This window comes from Choloepus didactylus, chromosome 10 (genome assembly GCF_015220235.1).
Source record: "Choloepus didactylus isolate mChoDid1 chromosome 10, mChoDid1.pri, whole genome shotgun sequence".
NCBI lineage: Eukaryota > Metazoa > Chordata > Mammalia > Pilosa > Megalonychidae > Choloepus > Choloepus didactylus.
This window is the reverse complement of record NC_051316.1, coordinates 90,626,356-90,645,685: the sequence shown is the minus strand read 5'-3', so window position 1 is coordinate 90,645,685 and position 19,330 is coordinate 90,626,356. Positions and strand designations below refer to the sequence as shown.

General features: G+C 40.4%; 1 protein-coding gene across 2 annotated transcripts in view; it reads left to right on the top strand.

The window, feature by feature from the left end:
- The window catches only part of ABL1 (ABL proto-oncogene 1, non-receptor tyrosine kinase), a 247,412-nt gene that overhangs the window by 207,528 nt on the left and 20,554 nt on the right, over positions 1-19,330 (top strand). For both annotated transcript variants that reach the window (XM_037796930.1, XM_037796929.1), the window contains exon 4: positions 11,886-12,158. In XM_037796930.1, the coding sequence (XP_037652858.1) occupies positions 11,886-12,158 (273 nt within the window). The remainder of the gene's footprint in view (positions 1-11,885; positions 12,159-19,330) is intronic.

Below are 19,330 nucleotides of genomic sequence, written 5' to 3'. Positions count from 1 at the left end.
GTGCACCAATTGAACCCCACAAGAATCAGATCCCCACACACCACAAAGACAAAGTTGGGGAGAACTTACTTTGAGGGGAATAAGTGACTCGCGGACGCCATCTGCTGGTTAGTTAGAGAAAGTGTACGCCACCAAGCTGTAGATCTGACAAATTAGAGATCGGTCTTTTTTATATCCGGAGAGAACCCTATCAAGTAAAGCAAATGCCAAGAGGCCAAAAACAACAGAAAATCTTAAAGCATATGATAAAACCAGATGATATGGAGAACCCAAACCCAAACACCCAAATCAAAAGATCAGAAGACACACAGTACTTGGTGCAATTAATCAAAGAACTAAGGACAAACAATGAGAGCATGGCATAGGATATAAAGGACATGAAGAAGATCCTGGCACAGGATATAAAGGACATAAAGAAGATCCTAGAAGAGCATAAAGAAGAAATTGCAAGAGTAAATAAAAAATAGAAGATCTTATGGAAATAAAAAAAACTGTTGGCCAAATTAAAAAGACTCTGGATACTCATAATACAAGATTAGAGGAAGTTGAGGACCTCCTTGAGGACCACAGAATGGAAAATGAAAGAACAAAAGAAAGAATGGGGAAGAAAATTAAAAAAATCAAAATGTATCTCAGGGATATGACACATAAACTAAAACATCCAAATTTAAGACTCATTGGTGTCCCAGAAGGGGAAGAGAAGGGTAAAGGTCTAGAAAGAGTATTCAAAGAAATTTTGGGGGAAAGCTTCCCAAACCTTCTACACAGTATAAATACACAAAGCATAAATGCCCAGCGACCTCCAAATAGAATAAATCCAAATAAACCCACTCCAAGACATATTCTGATCAGACTGTCAAATACTGAAGAGAAGGAGCAAGTTCTGAAAGCAGCAAGAGAAAAGCAATTCACCATATACAAAGGAAACAACATAAGACTAAGTAGTGACTACTTAGCGGCCACCATGGAGGCGAGAAGGCAGTGGCATGACATATTTAAAATTCTGAGAGAGAAAAATTTCCAACCAAGAAGACTTTATCCAGCAAAACTCCTTCAAATTTCAGGGAGAGCTTAAATTTTTCACAGACAAACAAATGCTGAGAGAATTTGCTAACAAGAGACCTGCCCTACTGGAGATACTAAAGGGAGCCCTACCGACAGAGAAACAAAGAAAGGAGAGAGAGATATAGAGAAATTTAGCAGACATGTATAGAACATTACATCCCAAAGCACCAGGACACACATTCTTCTCTAGTCGTCACGGATCTTTCTCCAGAATAGACCATATGATGGGACATAAAACAAGCCTCAATAAATTTAAAAAAAAATGAATTTATTCAAAGTACATTCTCTGACCACAGTGGAATACAAATAGAAGTCAGTAACCATCAGAGACTTAGAAAATTCACAAACACCTGGAGGGTAAAAATGAGGGGGAGATGAAAACTGTTCTAGTTTGCTAATGCTGCTGGAATGCAAAACACCAGAAATGGATTGGCTTTTATAAAAGGGGGTTTATTTGGTTACACAGTTACAGTCTTAAGGCCATAAAATGTCCAAGGAAACACATCAGCAATCGGGTACCTTCACTGGAGGATGGCCAATGGTGTCCAGAAAACCTTTGTTAGCTGAGAAGGCAAGTGGCTGGCGTCTGCTCCAAAGTTCTGGTTTCAAAATGGCTTTCTCCCAGGACATTCCTCTCTAGGCTGTAGCTCCTCAAAAATGTCACTCTTAGTTGCACTTGGGATATTTATCCTCTCTCAGCTTCTCTGGAGTAAGAGTCTGCTTTCAATGGCAGTCTTCAAACTGTCTCTCATCTACAGCTCCTGTGCTTTCTTCAAAGTGTCCCTCTTGGCTGTGGCTCCTCTTCAAAACGTCACTCATAGCTGCACTGAGTTGCCTCTGCCCATCAGCTCATTTATATGGTTCCACTGATCAAGGCCCACCCTAAATGGGTGGGGTCATGACTCCATGGAAATTATCTCATCAGAGTCATCACCCACAGCTGGGTGGTGCGCATCTCCACAGAAACACTCAAAGAAATCTAATCAAAACTGATAACGTCTGCCCACAAAAGGTTACGTCAAAGATAATGGCGTTTGGGGGACACAATACATTCAAACTGGCACAAAAACATTCCCAGATAATCAAAAGCTGAGGGACTTCATCACCAGTAGATCAGTCCTATAAGAAATGCTAAAGGAAAATGAGCAGGCTGAAAAGAAGGGACACTAAACAATTGACTGAAACCACATGAAGAAATAAAGATTTCCAGGAAAGATCACATGGTAACTATGAATACCAATACTACTGTGTTTTTGATTTGTAACTCCACTGTTTAGTTCCTACAGGATCTAAAATACGTAAACTGTAATGATAAATCAGTGGTTTTGGACTCAACGTAAAATATGTAATTTTTGACAAGAACTACATAAAGGTGGGGGAATGGAGGAGTATAGGAACATAGTTTTTGTGTCCTATTGAAGTTAAGTTGGTATCAAAGAAAAACAAGATTGTTACAGATTTAAGAAGTTAAATTTAAGCCCCACGGTAAACACAAAGAAAGTATCAGAGAATATGACCATAGAGATGAAAAGTAGAGTATGGGTTATGAGAAGTGGGGTAAGGGGCAATGGGGAGTTAAGAAATGAGTGTAGGGTTTCTGTTTGGGGTGAAGGGAAATTTCTAGTAATGGATGGTGGGAAGGTGATGGCATTGCAACATTCTAAATGTGATTAATCCCACTAATGGAATGCTAGGGAGGGGTTGGAATAGGAAGATTTAGGCTGTATATATGTTTCCACAATTAAAAAAAAAAAGAAAAAAAGGCAGTCTAAATAGATAAAGACAATTAAATGCCAAGGATGATTCTGGATGGTATCTGAGGATGGAGAGAGGAGGCTCAAAGGGACACAGTTGGGACAAAAGAAAGAAAAAAAAAGGAAATATAGAATGTAAGCTTTGTATCAATGTTGAATTTCTTGAACGTCTTAGCTGTGCTTAATGGGATTGCATAAACGAATGTTCTTGTTCATGGGAAATGTGTATGTGAATTATATTGTTTGTTCAAGGATGTGTGCAGCTTGCTCTCATGTTCAGAAGACAGAGCAATAGATGATGGATGATAGGGAGGGAGGGAGGGAGAGAAAGAAAGCAGTGGTGGTGTGACAGGATGTTCAAGTTGGTGGATCAGGATAGCGGGGGAGGGGGGTTCAGGGTATGCTGGAGTTCTGTGTTTGGGGTTTGTATTGTTTTTGCAACTGCTCCTGTAAGTTTAAATTTATTTCAAAATAAAATTTAAAAATAGAAAGTTTGTACTTTCACCAGCAGCAAGTAGGATTGCCTGTTTCCTCTCCCCTTCATCAACAGTGTATATGTAATCAGACTTTCAGAAACATCTTTGTTCATCTCATTGGTAAAGATGGTTTCACGTTTTGTCTAATATGCATGTTTCATGTATTTAATTAGCCCAATGCTATTTATTAAATTCACCTTTTCCTGCTGTATCAGTCAGTGTTCTCCAGAGAAACAGAAACAGAACCAATAATGTGTGTGTGTGTGTATGTGTGTGTATGCGTGTAAAGAGATTTATTTCAGGGAATCAGCTTATGCAGTTGTGGGAACTGGCAAGTCTGAAATCTGCAGGTCCAGCTGGCAGGCGGGCAGTTTAGGCAGGAGTTGATGCTGCAGGTTTTGTTGTTTTTTGTTGGTTAGTTGGTTGGTTGGTTTTGCTTTACTTGTTCTGAATTATTTTTTTTAACTTTTTATTTTTGAAATGCAGGCAGTTACAAAAATAATACAAATCCCATAGAGAACCTCCCCTCTCCCATAAGTGCCCACGTCCACCGGTTTTAGCATTTTGTGCATTATCATTCTATCTATCCGTCAATCCATCTGTCTATCTTTCAATCCATTTTCTGAACACTTGAGTGTAGGTTGTATACGTCTTGCTCCTTGAACACATAATACTGCCATGTACATTTACTAAGAACCAGGATATTCATTTATGTAACTACCTTAAGAGCAGTTATCAAAAAAAATTAACTGATATAAAACTTACAGTCTGTATTCCAATTTTTTCATATGATCCAGTAATGTCCTTTTGAGCCTTTTCTCTTCCCTTAGATTCCAACCAGGATCATATGTTGCATTTAGTTGTCATTGTCTTTCTCTTTCTCTCTCTTGTCTCGCTTATATACAACATAAATTTTCCCATCTCTGCCACTCCCATACGCACCATTTATTGGGGTTAATCACATTCACAATGTTGCAGTACCCTCACCACCTTCATTACTAAAACTTTCCCACCTCCCCAAACTGAAACCCTGTACCCATTATACATTAATTGCCCATTTCTCCTACCCCTGGCAACCTGTACTCTACTCTCTGTACCCTACTTTCTGTCTCCATGAGGTTGCATATTATCTGGTATTTTCTTTGTAGTTACCATGGGACTAAAACTCAACATCCTAAATCTATACCAACTTAACTTCAATAGTATACACACACTGTTTCTATACCCCTCCGTCCCCCCACCTTTGTGTAGTTCTTGTCACAAATGACATGTTTATACATTGTGAGTCCAAAACCACTGATTTATCATTATATTTTGTGTATTTGCCTTTTAGATCCTGTAGGAAGTGAAAACTGGAGTTACAAACCAAAAATACAGTAGTACTGGCCTTATTTACCTGTGTTGTTACCCTTACTAGAAATCTTTATTTCTTTATGAGGCTTCAGTCAATTTTCTAGTGTCCTTTTAACCTGCAGAACTCCCTTTAGCATTTCTTATGGAGTTGGTCTAGTGGTAATGATTCCCTCAATTTTTATCTGGGAATGTCTTCATCTTTCTCTCATTTTTGAAAAACAGTTTTGCTGGATATACAATTCTTGGGAGGCACTTTTTTGCTTTCAGCTCTTTAAATATGTCTTTCCACAGCTTTCTTGCCCACATGGTTTCCAGTGAGAAATCAGCATTTAATCTTATTGAGATCTTTGTACCTGACACGTTGCTTTTCTCTTGTGGCTTTCAGAATTTTCTCTTTATCTTTGGCATTTGACAGTTTGATTATAATATGCCACAGTGTGGATCTATTCGGATTTATCCTGTTTGGAGTTTGTTGAGCATTTTGGATATGTATATTTATGTTTTTGTTTTTTTTTTTAATTTGGGACATTTTCACCCATTATTCTTTGAATATTCTCTCTGCTCCTTCCTCTCCTCTTCTGGGGCCCCCACTATACATATGTTGGTATGCTTGATGTTGTGCCACAGTTTCCTCAGGCTCTGTTCACTTTTTATTCATTCTTGATGCTTTCTGTTCCTCAGACTGGATGATTTCAGTTTTCTTATCTTCAGGTTTACTGATTCTTTCTTCTGCCAGTTCTGCTGTTGAACCTCCCTAGGGAATTTTTCTGTTACTAAAGTCTTCAGCTCTGTTTGGTTCCTTTTCATACTTTCAGTCCTTCTGTCGATGTTCTCTTTGTGTTCATCTATCATTTTCCTGATTTTCTTTAGTTCTTTGTCCATGTTTTCCTTTAGTTCTTTGAGCATATTTAGGATCTTTTAAAAAAAAAAAGTCTTTGTCTAGTATTTCTTGGCTTCTCTTCGTTAATGATTTCTAATACTTTAATCTTCTCCTTTGCCTGGGCCATTGCTTTCAGTTTCTTTGTATTTTTTAAATCTTTTGCTGTGGACATTTTGATATTTTAATGTTGTCACTAGAATTTAGACTCTGAGACATCTGTTCCTTAAACTCATATCCAGCTGGTATTTTGACAGAGCTTTTCTTGAATGCCAGGAGCTAGAAGAAAGAAAAGGAAAAGGAAAAAAGAAAAAAAGAAAACACCTTTCCTGGGCTTTGCAGATTGACATGTGTGAGTGTTCTCTTTCAGAGCTTATCCATATAATGAGTTTAGAGAATAACTCGAGGCCAAATCGTAGGGGCCTCGCTGATCATTTCTATACATGCATCTTGTCTTGGGCATACATGTGTGACCCTAGAATTCCCCCATTTACCTTGATACAAATATCCCTTCTTCCCTAGGAAACCGTTTCTTCACAGTCCCTGGCACTGTACTGAGTGTCCTGCAGCCAGGTATCTCTTGCCTCAGGTAGCTGTGAATTGACTGCTTTCCCACAGCATTCTGTAGGAGAACTCTGTGATCTGCCTTCTAAACACAAGACAAGTTCTAGGATGGCAAACCTATGACGACTGACCTGGTTCAATCTCTCAGGCTGCCACCAGAGATTGGGCCAGACATACATACTCCCAGTATGTGCCCAAGGATTACTCTGCTCCTTCTGAAACCAGGACTAGGCACCTTTCCTGCATCACCAGCCAGCTCTCTGCAGAGCCAGTGAGGAGAGGAGGGAGTAGCCATCCAGGATGCTGCAAGATCTTATTGCTTTTAAGTTGCCTTTTTCTTGATTCAACACTTGCTCTGTTACTGCAGTACTTTGTTTTCTGGAGCTTTTAGAAAGAGGTTTCTGCCACTTCTTACTGGTTGTTCAAAGCTTCTGTTGGGGCCTGGAGACTTGAAGCTTCTTATTTCACCTTTCTTATCCAATGCTGTAGTCTTAAAGCAAAATTTCTCCTTCCCAGGAAACCTCAGTTTTTGCTCTTAAGTACTTCAACTGTCTGGGTGAAGCTCACCCACATTTTCAAGAGTAATCTCCTTTACTTTAAAGTCAACTGATTGTAGATGTGAATCACATCTACAAAATACCTTCACCACAATACCTAGATTAGTGTTTGATCAATTCACTGGGGACTATAGCTTAGCCAAGTTGACATATGAAAGTAATCATTACCCCTACATATTTGAAATACACCAAATTCTCATATGTATTTGTTCTGTTCCATTGATCTGTATCATCTTATGCCAATACCAAACTTTTCATTGCTATAGCTTTATAATATGTTTTAATATCTGGTAGGGCTAGGCCCTCTTCTTAGGCTTTTTACCATTTTCCTGGCTATCCTCAGACATTGATTATTACTATATGTACATGCATATAGTTATTTTTTTTAAATTCTTATCTGGTGTTTTCTTCACATGTCTTAAAGTCTTCTGGCTAAAGTCCTGATCATTGGCAATAGCTGATGCTTTCCATCATTGCACGTCTTTAGTACCAGCACTGTGGTTTGTACAATAGACAGCATAGTCTGTTGTTGATATGTAACTTGAGATTGGCTTCATCAGCTTACCTCCGCATCATGGTTCTTATCCCAGATGTTGAACTAGGTTCTTCCATTATGCAGGATGTAGTCTAGAGGGTGGTGGACCCTTTGAAAGAAACTTCAGACTGTAAGGGTACCTTTTTAGTGAACCAGAACACCAGAGTGCACTACCCATGAGGGAGGTGCTTTTCTGGAGCTGACAGCTTGCTTCCCATCTGTTCTATTTATCCAAGGCAAGTCATGCTGCACCAAGGTTATCCGTTGAGGTTTGTGCTAAATAGTCTAATGGTTTCTTTTCCCTGGAGTTGTTTAGTCAGCATCCTTGGAACACATAATATACAGGCATGATCTATTTGGACAACTTATTAGCTGAGAGTTGGTCTAAAATATTGTTCAAAGATTGTGGAGGGTGGGGCATAGGGGGAAGACCTGTAGGTGGGATGCATGCAGAATTTGAGATTCATCCAGAGAGGAAACCAATCCCTTTGTCTAAAGGCCAGTATGTGCCTGGTGGATTCTTTTCAGTCTAGGTAGAGTGGTAGCACACAGGGAATTCATTTTGTCAGGCAGTATCTACTATTGGACAACTCATCAAGCCTTCCGCCCTCCCTAACAAAGAGTCTCCCTTCAGCTGTTCAAGCACCTGGAGACTTCTCAGCCCATAGATTTGTCAGGCAGACCATCTGCAGAAGTTCCTCTCTGTTAGGGCCACAGTTGAAGGGGCTGTGTTTGGTGGGATGATATCCCAAAATGAGCCAAACAATATTAGAGTGGGGAGGTATTACAGCTGTATCTGGGACGGTGTGGCTCGACATTGAAAAAATGCTTCATACATAGCAGAGCTTTGATGTAATCCATTTTGGATTTCTAAGGGGGAAAATTTAAGGTTGGTAAGAGGGGCAGGTTGGGGTTGAATAAGTTTTCATATTAGCTAATCTTTTAAAAACACAACTGAATTAGGAAGATTCTTCACCCTCTTGGCTCCCCTCCCCCCCATTCCTTGTGTTCCTGAGCTTTTCAGCAACATTTATGGCAAGTCATTCCAGGGCCACTAGCTCAGGGCCCAGAGCCAAGGACTCTGGGAGTTTTGAGCTGGACTCTTAAAAGACCAATAACAAATCAATCCATTACATCTTAACAGTCTTAAAAGTTTTAAAGTACTCTGGGATATGATTGTATGCTGCTGATGCTTTTTCAAAGATTGTAATTCTCTGCCAGCATAATGAAAAACTGATTTTTTTCTCCGCCACCCACTGCCTAAATCTTTTTTAGTTGTTCTGGTTATTTGTGTGTATACCTCTTGTGAGATGCCACTAGTTCCACAATTCCTTATAGCCCTTGATTGAGTCTTTCATTTTCCTGAAAGAGATGTCCAGTTGACATTTTATTTTGACGGTCTGCTGATTGATAGGTTCAGGTTGACAAGAGTGGAATTTGGACTCATGCTTTAGTAGAGGTGGTAGGGTGGGCCAACTGTATAACCTCTTGAGTTTTTAAGATTTACTCACCCTGAAAGTGGGTCAGTAGGTGCAGGTGTCCTGGTGAAAAGCCCGCTGAAACATAGCTAATCTTCCCTTGTAGAAGACACTTGGGATGTTATGAAGTACTGCTGGGCATTTGCCTTCTTGCTGGTATGTAAGAGGCTCTGGGGAAACTCTGCTTCCTGGCGCAGTAGCCTGTAAACAATGTGTCCAAGGTGGGACTCTAGGGTCTGAGGAAGCCAGCATTGGAGAAGTCTAAGCTTGGTTAAGCCTGTGAGTCTGGCTGTCAGGAGGAAAGCAGTTTCTGGTGAGTTTCTTTGACAAGTCTTATCTTTCATGTTCTTGCATGATTGGGAAGAGGCAGCAGCCCTGGCTGAGCACCCTGAGTGTTTATATAACCAAGTGCATAGCATAATGACATGCCATTCATAATGCTAATTTCACTTTCTTCTCTGAACATGCCACGAATTCCTGATGAAGAGTACCCAGTTCACTGGCATAATGCTGTTCAAAAACTAGAACTAATCAGAAGGAAGCCACCAGACTTGACTCTTAGAAGATTGCTGTGAATTGAAAATGGCAGTGTATTTAAGGGAGAGTAGTTTTAATATTTAATACGTTTTGATATGTAAATTTATGTTGAAAGATGAACTAAGTCACAGGTTCTTTAAATTTAACTATTGAAAAGGATAAAGTTTGCCCATTCAATGAAGCCTCCCATAAGTCTGAAATCTTTAACGAAGCAGCCTGTGAGGGAATTAAATGAGACCAAGGACAAATTCTGCATAAACTAGGGCTTAGAAGAGCCATTAGCATTCTGTGTGATTGAAGGAACTTGATCTTCTGGCCCTGGGGAGTGCTTCTTTCAAGCCTACCCTATGTGCTTAATGCCCTGACTGGAAGAAATTGGTAATGAGCCTTGCTCCCAGGTGAACCTGTTTCAGGAACCCAGCAAGTGAAATGGGCTCTTTTGTACCACACCATGCCAATAATTTCTATGTTGGCGGGGTACTCTGATTCTAGGGAGTGTCTTCTCCTAGGAATAGCTTTTCTCTCTTCTCTGTGCTCCTTGGTAGGGAACACCATCATCTGAGCTAACTAGAGAGATAGGGGTTGGAGCATTTGCAACTTCCAGTGAAGGAGTTGGATGACTGACAGACTTTCCTGACAGGAGACAGGGATGAGGAACTGTCCCCATGTCACACTCAGTTTTGTGAACTGCACTTGCATTGGTGACTAACACTGAGGAGAGTGTTGTGTACATCATGTGGGTGTTCATCTAATGGCAGGTCTGAGCAGTGTCCAGCTTCTGCCCACCCAGCCCCACACATGCACACACACATGAGTCTGTGTGTGACTCAGCATCTCCTAGAGCAGTTCCTTTAGGGGTGTCTCTTGAAGTAGGGCCTCTTGACAGGCTTCCTCCTCCTTCTGAAAGGTCCTGCCGTTCAAAGGCACCATCTTGCAGAGGGGCAAGCCTGTGTCCCCAGGGCCACTGTCTTCACGTGAGGAAGTTCCTTAGAGCAAAGGAGTTGTTCTGGACAAGTCTTGGGTTTCTTAGAATTTTATTTTAGTTACCTAAAGATTGTAACACCAATGTGTGCCATTCATGTGCCCAATTTTTAAAAATTCATTTAGTTTATGTTATCTTTCCAAGCAAGCAAGAAAAAAGAGAACCTATTTATGCATCTTGTTTACCCTCTTGAAGGTTATAGAAGGGATCAACTGTGTATTTTGTCATCATTTCCTTCTTTTAAAAATATTTTTATTATTTAATATTACAAACACAGAGAGAGTAAAGTAACATAACCAATAGCCAATGACCCTACTTTGTCAAATCGACTTTGCCATGTTGTTTTCAAGCTCCCCACCCCCTTTTCTTTGTTAACATTACAGCAGTAAGTGAAGCCTGAGACTGTTCCTTTTTCTGCCTCCTGCCCGTCAAAATCATTGATCCAAATCTATAGTTAGCATTCCCATGTCTTTGCAGTTTGAGCAAGTCTTCTAATCACCTAGTCATGATTTTAAGTGTCCTTCCTATCTTCAGGGTTCATTGGCTGCTCTAGGTGAGCCAATAGATTCAGTCATGTGCTTGGAGCCCAGATGTTTTGTGTGTGGGTTTTAATCTGAAATTAAACCACATCACTTAAAAAGAGAGAGGGAGAAGAGAAGAAAAAAGGTAGTTGCTTTCTGCCAGCCTGCTCCTCCTTTACCATCTCAGTTATGTCCAAAGAAGAACTGCATGTGGAGGGGCTCACTGCACAGGTCCTCACCTGCTGTAGATCTCAGATAGGGCCTGAATGTGTTTGTGTCTTAAATCCCTTCTACTTACTTTCTTGGGGTGGAAAAGGCTGTGTGATCTCCTTGTTGCGACCCTCCAAGTCTACTGTTTGACAGGGAATGCTTCTACTCTGCTCTGGACACCACTGATGGGGACACCCTAGGGGGTCATACTGCTGGGATTTGCAAGTCTTGGCCTCTGATGCTTCCCACTTAGACCAAAGTGAGAGAGTGGGAATATGAAGGAGACTTAGGTTCTGTTTAGTGATTTTCATCTTCTGATCAGTGTTTCATTCTAGGTTTATCCATTTATAAGCTACAAATTAAGTAAATTATTTTCTTTTCCAGTCAGCAAATACTTAAGTTCTACTATTTGTTAATTCAGTGAACAGCTATTTATTGATATGTACTCATTCCTATTCTTGACATGGGTTACAGGATTTTAAAAAGACATTTTAGGGCTCAGCCCTTACTAAGCTTACATTCTAGTCTGTAGAGACAGATTTACTCAAGCCAATCACGATTTTACTCAAGCAGAGAAGTGTATCTGCTGGTGATAAGTGCAATGCTAAGACAGGTGAAATGATGACTAGTGATGGGTGGCATCTTTTGGTGATCAGGAAATACTTCTTGGATATTTAAACTGGCCTCAGAATGAGGAGAAAGAACTGGACATATAAAATTAGGGATGCAGAGGATTTCAGGCAGAGGGAGAATAGATGCAAAGGGCCTAATGCATTTTATTGTGTCTTTCTGCTTTAGCAAGTAAATTACAGTACATGTAGAGAAAGCCAATATAAATGATTTTCTGAACATTCAGTCCTGCAAGGAGAACTGTTTGGCATTTTGCTGTACATTAAAGTAAGTCTCAGCAAAACTGGTTTATTGTTTGAGTTCTTGTTTGCTCTGTGAACTGAATGCTGTTCCCTGTTTTCCTCAGCTCTATGTCTCCTCAGAGAGCCGCTTCAACACTTTGGCCGAGTTGGTCCATCATCATTCAACAGTGGCAGACGGGCTGATCACCACTCTCCATTATCCAGCTCCCAAGCGCAATAAGCCCACCGTCTACGGCGTCTCTCCCAACTACGACAAGTGGGAGATGGAGCGCACGGACATCACCATGAAGCACAAGCTGGGAGGAGGCCAGTATGGGGAGGTGTATGAAGGAGTGTGGAAGAAATACAGCCTGACAGTGGCTGTGAAGACCTTGAAGGTAGGTAGAACCACTACTGCTTGACAGTGCCTGAATTAAATTATGCTTAGTTGTCCTGCTGTTGTTCAGTCGCACTTTTGCAGGAAGCCTGCCTTCTGCACACAGCCCCAAGAGGTTAATTGATGCCTGGTAGTTGACTCTCTGGTTTTAAACATTGCTGTGTCTCTGTATGGGTTGAATCATTCACATCATTTTGGTGTGTTTCCATATAGGAAGAGAGCTGAGAAGTGCTATGGTTTTTGGTATAAAAATATTAGTTGTTTAGAGAAGTTCTTTTATTCTATGGAAAGATTCTTTTAAAGCCATGGGTTTCAGCTCCATTTGGATTTGACTTTGTGGCATGGGATCACTTCCTGCTGAGAGTTAAGATAAGGAAGGACAAAAGCTTTCTGTTTTGGAAAGGAGATTTAACCAAAATGTGTTTGATTCCTTTGTGGATTTTTGTTGGCAGATTTGAAAGGCAAGTGCATTGGATGTTCTTAGCAGGTTCCAAATTCTCTGCATTGTGTGCCCAGATTTCTAGAAATAAGAGATGTGGAAGCGCTCCATTTAAAATGCATAAAGGAAACTAGCTTTTTACTAACTCAGATACTGTACATTCTTTCTTGTTAACTATGACTTTCCCCTTCTCAACTAATGAATAGTGTTTATGGGTTCCAGGTGTGTTTTGTTTTGTTTTGTTTTTCCTTTTGATGTTCTTTGAAATCATTAGGACACCAAGGAAGGAAGTTTTAATTTTCAACCTGTGGCCTTCAAACTGCAGACTGTGCTTTTACTATCGCAAGAGTGTCCCCTAGTGTTGACCTGCGGTATTTTCACTTCTTTCTGCTGAATTCTGATTACATTGACCTACTCCTTTTTGTAGTTATTGGAAAAGAAAAAGAACTAAAATATCCACTGCTGGGAGAATATCATGTGAATGGCATCTTATAGCATGAAACCTTTTTTAGTCTGGTTTCTTTCACTTACAAAATGCATTTATAATTCATCCATGTTAGTGAGTGAAATAATATCTCACTCTCTTTATTTCTGAATAGTATTGAATTGCATGAATGTACCACAGTTTATCCATTCATCTATTTTAGGACATCTTGGTTTCTTCCAGTTTTTGGCAATTATGAGAAAAACTGCTATAAATATTTGCATGTAGGTTTTTGTGTATACTTTAGTGTTCTGGTTTGCTAAAGCTGCCATTATGCAAAATACCAGAAATGGATTGGCTTTTATAAAGAGGATTTATTAGGTTACAAATATACAGTTCTAAGGCCATAAAAGTGTCCAAACTAAGGCATCAACAAGAGGATACCTTCACTGAAGAAAAGCCAATGGCATCCGAAACACCTCTGTGTTCTGGGAAGGCACGTGGCTGGTGTCTGGTCATTTGCTCCTGGGTTCTGGTTTCAAAACAGCTTTCTCCAAAATGTCTCTGGGCTTCTGTCATTCTTAGCTTCCCTCTTTCTCAGCTCCTGTGCATCCTTGCTTGTTCTCCCAGGGCATTTCTCTCTAAGTGTCTGGGGATCTTCTCTTAGCTTCTCCAGGGCAAACTCCCAAGTTTGTGCATGCTTCTCAAAAGTCAGTCACATGCACACTTTGAGATTGGTGTAGCCAAAATGCTTACCTTTCTAGGGATTCTATTACTTACCTGATGCCTTCACTTAAAGGCACAGTAAAATGGGAAACTGATTTCTGGCTGACATAAAGTGACTGCTTTAGAGAAAAAAAATGTGTCTTTTAGTCCTAGAAACCACAGGTGACTTCCTGACACTTTTATTGAGTGCAACTCCTTAGATCAGTTACTGGGGCAGCACTGATACTCATTGGCAGGGGGTGGCATGGATTGAAGTTGCCTTGAAGACTTGTGGATACTTTCCAGGCAGGAGTTTCAAAATTTAATTTAATAAACATTTTTTGAGCCCTGGGCTGAACACTGGGATTGTGAAGATGAATTAGACAGAGTTCTTCACTTTGGGCAATTTGTAGTATAGTTAGCAGGAGAAATAGGTGAATATAATAATCATTGCCATGCAGTGTGATGAGTGCAGTATTAGAGAGATGTGCTCAGAATTGTGTCACCACACAGGAATGTGTGAAGGAGGGACTGATGAAGTCTGCTTGGTGGGGGAGAAAGCATTAAAACCATGAGCTGGGGTTGTGGTGAAGGAGCAGGAGTTGGCCAAGGAAACAGGCAGGGAGAGAGAAGCTGAAATGCCAGAGAGGGGCCTAACAAATCACAGAGGGTATCGAACACCAGCTGAGGAGCTGGGATATTATCCTGGAGGCAGTGAGGGACTATTGAAGGGTTCAGGGCACAGGAATAGCATGATTAGGTTTGAGTTTTCCAGAGATCACTCATAAGATATAACTGTGATCTACTCTTTAAAAAACCCTTCCAGCTCTAGCTGAAGCCTTCTTTTGTTCAGCAGTTCTCACTGGGCACCTCTTTGTGTCGAACCCGTTACTGGGCACTTGACAAGGGTTTCTTAGTCTCCTCCCCACCTTTCTTTCCTGCCTGTTTCCTGTTGCTGGCCCCTTAAAGGGCAGGTGAAGGAAAGAAACCAAGTGGCACAGCCATAATCTGCTTCCAGCCAGCAGAGGGAGTAAGGCCCCACTTTCAACCAGTACTCCATATTCAAACCACTAGGCAGCACTGGATCCTGGACTTTTAGAGCATAATGAAGACCATAAAAGAATGTGGAAAAAAAGAAGACACTAGGCTGACCCCTATGGAAGGGAAACTGGAATTACAGCAAAGGCTTATTGATTTGGGACTGCTAGTTAGAACTGCATTTTATTTTTGTGCCATCTGTGCTAAGAGCATAATGTGCTTAAGAGAACCAGCTGTCAAGTACAAGAAGTCCCACTTTTTAAATGAGTTGTATTCCAAGTTTGTTTGTAAGTCAGTTTTTTTTCCTTATTAAACAGTTCTTTAAGTAATAGAAGTTAGAAAAGACCACTGTTGACCTAGCTGTGGCATTAAGATTGACTCATGAAATAACTAACAAATTTACTATTAAAATAGTGGAATATAACATTGTGGTAAAATTTTAAGACTTTTTCTTTCTTTCTTTTTTTTTTTTTAATCTTCATTTTATTGAGATATATTCACATACCACGCAGTCATACAAAACAAATCGTACTTTCGATTGTTTACAGTACCATTACATAGTTGTACATTCATCACCCAAATCAATCCCTGACACCTTCGTTAGCACACACACAAAAATAACAAGAATAATAATTAGAGTGAAAAAGAGCAATTGAAGTAAAAAAGAACACTGGGTACCTTTGTCTGTTTGTTTCCTTCCCCTATTTTTCTACTCATCCATCCATAAACTAGACAAAGTGGAGTGTGGTCCTTATGGCTTTCCCAATCCCATTGTCACCCCTCATAAGCTACATTTTTATACAACTGTCTTCAAGATTCATGGGTTCTGGGTTGTAGTTTGATAGTTTCAGGTATCCACCACCAGCTACCCCAATTCTTTAGAACCTAAAAAGGGTTGTCTAAAGTGTGCGTAAGAGTGCCCACCAGAGTGACCTCTCGGCTCCTTTTGGAATCTCTCTGCCACTGAAGCTTATTTCATTTCCTTTCACATCCCCCTTTTGGTCAAGAAGATGTTCTCCGTCCCACGATGCCAGGTCTACATTCCTCCCCGGGAGTCATATTCCACATTGCCAGGGAGATTCACTCCCCTGGGTGTAAGACTTTTTCATATAGATAATATATGTACTTAGTATCCATATACCCTTGATTTTTGTGTCTTTCCAGAAATAGTCCACATGTATGTTATTCTTTAACCAATATGGCCACAATACCATATACAAGACTGCCTCATTTTTGTATGGATATATTTTAATATATACCAGTCCTCAATGGGCATTTGTGCCATTTCCAGTATTTTGCTATTATAATCAGAGCCTCAGGGATTGTCCTTGTTTGCACCTATGCAAGTGAAAGTATACTGGTGGGTCTACTCCTAAGGTAGAACTGCTGGATCAAGGAGCATTTGCGTTTGTGATTTTGATCAGTATAACCAAAATGTCTTCCAAGGAGTTTGTACCAATTTGCACTTTACCAGTGGTGTTAAGAAAGTGCCTGTTTGCTCTCCCTCACCAATGTAGTATGTTTTTGTTGTGTCCTCCACCGCCACCCCAGGAAATTGGTTTTATTGGAGAGTCCAGAAATGAGCAGCAAGGAAGGGATCCATGGCAGCATTAATACATGATAGTCACACACGCAGTGGCTCTCTGACTTTACAAGGTGGTCTGTGCGTTAGGGAGAGAGGCTGCATGACAGTGAGTCTACAGTTGTCATGTTGCACTTGTTTTGCAAGATAATATGCCTTGTGTGGGTCCTCTTCTGGCCATGGAGCTAGATGCAGTCACACTATTTGGGGACCAGGGTTTCTGGGATTCCTCTCTGAGATTGTTTGGACTTTTCAGTTGAGCTTCAAGTCTCACATCTGGTTTGTGAACCACATTTCTCAGTCTGGCTCAGAAACACTGCCCCAAAATCTCTACAGTATATTTGCAAACGTGTTGATCCTTGTCTGTCTGATAGGTGAAGGATGGTACTTCACTCTGGTTGCAACCTCATTAACCTAACATTTGGTTAAGAACCAGAAACAGATGTGGAAACTAATCTAATCTATCTGTAATCAAGAACCCTGCTCAGAGGCCAGAGGCATCCCAGCTGTGAAAGGCATTGAGAACACTAAAGGCTATATAGGAACAGCGGGATACCTAGCCATTTTAAAAAGCAGTGTTCGTTTTAATGCTGTAAAATGCTTACACATGGGGGTGAGGCCAATGAACAAAAAGGATAAACCTGATTAGAAAATAATTATGAGACACTGAGTCTAGGAAAATTTATCTGTGAGAAAGACAAAAATCCAGTAATAATGAAAGAACCAACCTTTCTTTCATACAAGCATTATATACCTCTCAGGAAGAGAGATCAACTCTCTTAATAACAATAGTAAAAGCCAGTCCCACAGATTAATTCTGGGTGCTGTGCTCAGTTGGCACTCTTCCTGAATGAGGTGGATACTGCTCTTCTCTCCATTTTGCAGATGAGAAAGTTTCAGAGAGAGTAACTCCCCAAGGACATATAGCAAGTGCAGCAGAGTTTGGTCAGTATAACTCAGAAGCCATCCTCTTAACTACTCCACTGTATCACCCAAAATGTTTATCTACATCTAGGTTAGACAGGTCAGTCTTTGTGAAGAGACCCATCTCCCTCCCCAACACAGGCTCAGCAGAATCAAGGCTGAAAATTCAAAGCTTTTACTCATTGTGTTTCCATTATCCTAATTAATCTGAGTTAGTTATGTTTTAGTGTGTAAGTAGAAGAACTCTCCTCAAAAGGATGTTGGAAAATGTTTAAATAAAAGTAAAGGAATGCAACAGGGTAGCATCAGGGACATTCCATTTTAACACAACTACAAGCCTAAGTTGCTGTTAGTAGTTTGATTATAAATTGAAGTAGATCTGATTCCAGCAGGGGGAGACAAGTTCACACTGGTTTTTTTTCCTAGAAGAAAAAAAAAACACAGGAATTATATATACTGTCTGTGTGTGTATATGGTGTCTGCGTATGTGGTGGGTGGGATGGGGGGAGAGAAAGACAAAAAGAGAAATGCCTTTCAAAGCCATTTTGTTCCTTTTGCATGTCCATGCCTCTTACGATGTATAGAATAGTTCTTTTGGGAAATGCTCAGTAGCCATAAGAGTAAATGATACTACTGAAATTGTTTATTTGTGTGTAGTTTATTATGTGGTGCTTTTAAAAACAAAAACTCCACCTGTCTAGAAAGCTTTGTTTTACAGCTACTTTTTGAACATATTGTTGGCCAGGCAACATTCTTCAGGCCCCCAGTTCTGTACGTGAGCAGCATTGAATTCCCTGTTCCTGGCAGGCATTCACTCTCTAGCCTTTGACATTAGTGTGTCACTCTGGTAAATCAGAGCACTGCATGCCAAAAATGGCATGGTCTGCTGAGCATGGTAGGGAGCAGAGAGGACTCAGAAGAATTTAGCAGCCAATGGGGTAGTGACAGGGATGAGTTCTTCCCCCCCCACTCACCCTATACAGCTTGACACAGTGACCACCAGCAATGTTTAATTGACAATAAGAGCAGCTCACCATTTTAAAAGAGCAATAAATTGTGTCTAAGTTTCAGTCTCAGGGAGCCCTAAGCTAAATGATAATAGACTGACACATACTCTCATTGGTCATGCTTCGCTTGTAAACATGGTTGACCAAAGCAAGAGAGCTCTAGGTAAAGGTTGATCTGTCCTCTAGAAGCCTTCCCCACATGGGGAGGGTTAGGAATTGGGGCAACCACCGTAAGTACTATAGTAAGGACACTTTAACTCTTTGTCTCCCAAAGGCACAGGTACAATGTATAAGGTTCCACATTTAAAATAAAGTTGATAAAGGGTTCCTGCTCAGGAAATATGGTTTTCAAGAAGTCTTACCACCCCCCTTCCCCAATCTCCCATGTCCATAATCTCTCTTCAGACAAAGTCAAATTCCATATTGAAACCTGGAGGGTTAGTATCTCGTTCCATTCTTTGACCTTACAGCCAGACCATATCTGCTTCTTGCTTTAATGGTCAGTGGTTGTTTTTTTAAGTAAAAAAGAGGCTTACCAATGGTTTACAAGTGATACCTATTTATAAGCCAGACCAAAGCTCTTATAGTCATAGAGTCCACCTCAGGACCAGACAGCCATAGGTCTTCTGACTTGAGCCTAGAATAGAAAATGTAGAAATATCGCAGTTGCTCTGGGCATTTGCTAATATCTTTTTGTCCCTCCTGACATTTAGATATAGTGAACTTACTAAAAAAACATGATGTTTACTGATGATACTTTTGAATCTATTGTTAGAGGGGCTACTGTTGAGGATTATTTTAGAATCTGAGTAATTGGCCAATAGTGGTGATTGCTTCATTTAAGAGCCCTTTGACACCACATTCTTAAGTAGGTCAACATCCTCTGTTTCTGCCATATTGTTCTTCTTTGGTAATGCAGACATCTTTTTGCATCACCAGGGCATAACAGGTCTCTTCCCTTAAGTCAGGTATGTTTCAGGTTCTTCAAGTGATTTTGTTTTTATATATTAAGGGTATTAGGACCCTTGGAAACCAGATATTCCTTAGTCAATTT